Source organism: Branchiostoma belcheri, unplaced genomic scaffold (genome assembly GCF_001625305.1).
Source record: "Branchiostoma belcheri isolate BF01 breed outbred unplaced genomic scaffold, Haploidv18h27 scaffold167, whole genome shotgun sequence".
NCBI classification, from domain to species: Eukaryota; Metazoa; Chordata; class Leptocardii; order Amphioxiformes; family Branchiostomatidae; genus Branchiostoma; species Branchiostoma belcheri.
Window position 1 is genome coordinate 549107 of NW_017803124.1, and position 3624 is coordinate 552730.

The following is a 3624-nucleotide window of genomic DNA, read 5'->3' on the forward strand; positions in this document are numbered from 1 at the left end:
AACGAGGCGAGCGTGGCGACCGGGCGGAGCGCGGTGACCGTGAGCGCCGCCGCAGCCGCGACAAGAGCAAGGAGCCGCGCCGTCGCTCTCGCAGCCGAGACCGGGAACGCCGCCGCGACCGCGATCGTAAGCGCGGCGGGGGAGGCGAGGAGGAGAAGCCGGACGGGGAGGAGGCCGGGGAGGTCGTGAACGGAGAGGAGGGTCCCGAGAACGAGGGCGGCGGTGGTGGCGGCGGCAAACGCGACCGAGAGCGTGACCGGGATAGAGATAGGAAGGACCGGGATCGGGATCGCAAGAAGAGCCGACGTGACCGGGATAGAGACCGCGACCGACGGGATCGGGACCGTGACAGGGACCGTGAGCGGGGACGGGATAAGAGCAGAGATAAGGATCGTGGCGAGGCGGAGCGCCCTCCACAGGAGGAGGAGAGGGAGCAGGGTGAGTATGGAGAGGTCGAGATCAAACAGGAACCCGAGGAACCAGAGCAGGTAGAAGGAATCCCAGAGGACATCGCGTTCTACCCTCCCCCACCGCCTCCCGCTGAACCTGAACCCGAGGACGGCGAGACCATGGACTATTAACTGTCTAGAGCTCTAACACGTGTCGGTAACCTTGTGCATCAGACAGTTATCCCTCCACTGGCAGGTTCATAAAGACTTTTAGGTTTTAATGAAGCATGGTAATGGTCTTCGTTGTTTGGGGTAAGGAATTTTCCATTTAAAAAGGAGAGGAGAGGGTGTTGGAAAGTAATTTTCACCAAATTACTAGTAGAATCACAGTACATATCATTAACAAAATCAAATTTTATTTGACTTAGAAATTAAGAAAAATAAACGTTGGCGAATGATGCCCTCTTCAAACTTTTTACATGGAATACTCCTGAAGCAACTTTGCAGGAATTACTTCAAGACCCGGTCATGGAAAGCTTGGTAAGTTGAGTAAGTATAGTTACCCAAACCTGAAAAAATGTGCGTCTTTGTAGATCTGTGTGAGTAACAGTTCAGTTTTTCTTTTCATTTACATGACACTCAAAAGTCGTTGAGATTTTAATGAATTTCGTGGCAGTACAATTCAATAGGAAAAAGGCACAAATTTTATTCTCAGTATCCCGATGGTTTCAAATTTACTAGTATTTGACAGTTGTGAAAGCATTCATGTGAAACAAACCCCACAGGTGTTCCAGGAAGAGCTGTGGGAGTTGAGTGAAAATGTTTTGTAGGTAATGAATAATTATGTATATGTAGTCTTTCGTTCTTTTAATTTTGAGTTGACTTGTACAAATGATTCAGTAATTTGGAGAATTTAGGATTCCCATTTTCACCCATCCCCCTCTAACGATTCTTCCCTGGGTCACACCTGGGGCTTTTGGTATTCAACTGTCTCATTTCTTACACTGTATATTGGTGAAACTAACCGTCCTGCACTATTGGTAAGTTTGCAGGTAAGCATCATTAGTGTTTAACATGGTTACAAATATAGATACATATACAACAAGTATAGATACATATACAACAAATCGGACAGGCAGTAATACAACAGGTAAAATATCTAGTAAGACAATACTACACCAACATCTTGTAGATTACATCTAAGAAACTTTTTTTAAAGTAAAATTTAAGATTGTAGGTTCTAGTGCAGTTCAACCGTCAGTACACAGGAAGAAGAGTGACAATTATATTTGCGTGACGTTTATTTTGATGACAGGTAAAGTTTGAATCGGAAGGGAGCAACAGGTATGGCGTACTGTGTGATTTGACACAAGAATGTCTCTTCAATTTGTACTAGTCGTTTCTTGATTGTACAGACGTGTAGAAGCAGTACTGGTAGGTACAGACAGACGAAGTTGCAGAATGTGTACGTGTATCATGTAGTCTCTGACAAAGCATGCTTTTCCCCCATTGCAGCAGACTGGTATGGTTCACATAAAAAAAAGTCTGCAATTAAACATTTTACACCCTTTTTTCACGTGTCTTGTTGCTTCTTTATCAACTCTTTTTGTAAAATACGCCAGACAATGAAAGTGCTCCTGGATAGCACTTGATTTTCCTCGGATGGCTATAGACTGAAAGATTTAAATTTGTACATTGTCTTAAGGCCACAACAAATAAATTTTATGGATGACATCCCCTGCAGACCCCAAATCTAATGCAAGCAGGCAAAAAAAACAAGGCGGGCCGAAAAAAACAAGGTTCCTACGATATAAAATTTTGACTCGATCATTGTACAAATGGTTTTGATTCAGTGGGAACATCACATATACACAGCCAACATCACATATCACTTCATCAATGAAAGAAACAAAACATTAAATCAGAGCCTTTTCTTGTCTCCTCTCTTTATAGTTTTCTGGCATGGCAACAGACATCTATACCCATTTTTGACATATTGACCACTGTCAGAAGGCAACAAAAATTTTTTTTTCAAAATCAGGCGATGTCATCCATAAAAAATTATGACATGCTGTGGCCTAAGTAAGTCTTTAGTCATGTCTCCTACTGAACTGGTGACATGCCGTTTTGAAGCATAAGACATAGTCACTGGAAAAGTCAAACTGCTTCAAATGGGTCTTCGTTATAGTGACGACTAATCTGTAGTGTGCTCGAAGATTTAAAAAAAATACTACAAGACGAGATTTGTAGAATCAAAGTCGGCCTTAAAAGCATCCAGTGCAGTTTTTAGGGCTTGCAAACCACCAGAGTTTTCAAAGCCAATGTTCTAGTCATATATCTACATACTGAGTTGAAACAACACTATCTCAGTGTATATTGACCCTCGTGGAGCAAAAATTCTGATGGAAAATGGTTACTGGAAGGGCACTGGGCAGATTTTTAGGGTACCACCCAGAAAATAAAGGACTAATCTTGGGGCTTGTTTCTGCAGTTTTAAGTGCCCTAGGTATGAAATACTGTTTGAAAAGCGCTAATGTGGGACAGTATGTGTCAATATCTTACAGATTGCCTTATTCAGAATATTTACAGTTTTGCCGCCTTGAAATTGCACTGTGTGCTTTTAACATGTTTCCTTATGCGTCCATTTCGCACTGCATGGGGGTTTCCGTGCTACCCATTTCCTGTATTATCATATCTACCGTAACTGGACAATCGGCTTTTTCCGTGACCATGTCTGATGCGACAAAACAGCACGTCACGTGCACTGCCCGATAATGTTCTTTATGTCCTACCTGGGCCGCGATTACGTTCGATACGGGTGTTCCGGCCCGTGTGATAACTAGCGGTACGGCCCGGGGGTTCTTTATTACGCGTACGGCCCGGGGCTTCCAAATGTTCCATAGAACGATTCGAACGCGTTTCGGCCTAACCGCGTGCACCGATTTCGAATACAGAATCCGGACGTTGGAATTGATGTTGTCGCATTTTTTGGGTTTAGGGACCAAAATTTTCGCTCATTTTGCATTGAAAGGCGCGTTGTCTTGGGTGGGTATGACATAAATAAAATACAACACGGTGTATTCCGCATCACCCTCGCTCCCAGCCCTCCCGCGGATCGGATCTCCCTCCGGCCTTCGGCCGTCGGGCGATCCGACGCGCGGTCGGGCTGGTACCTCGGGCGATACGGAATACACCGTGTTGTATTCTATATTTATGTCCTACCTGGGCCGCGATT

General features: G+C 44.5%; 1 protein-coding gene across 1 annotated transcript in view; it reads left to right on the forward strand.

Moving 5' to 3' along the window:
- LOC109466445 (U1 small nuclear ribonucleoprotein 70 kDa-like) overlaps positions 1–1960 on the forward strand; it is a 22211-nt gene extending 20251 nt beyond the window's left edge. Inside the window, 1 exon segment of the mRNA XM_019764168.1 lies at positions 1–1960. This exon segment is cut by the window's left edge and continues 21 nt beyond it. Coding sequence (XP_019619727.1) covers positions 1–581 — 581 coding nt within the window. The 3' untranslated portion in view covers positions 582–1960.
- The last annotated feature ends 1664 nt before the right edge of the window (positions 1961–3624 follow it).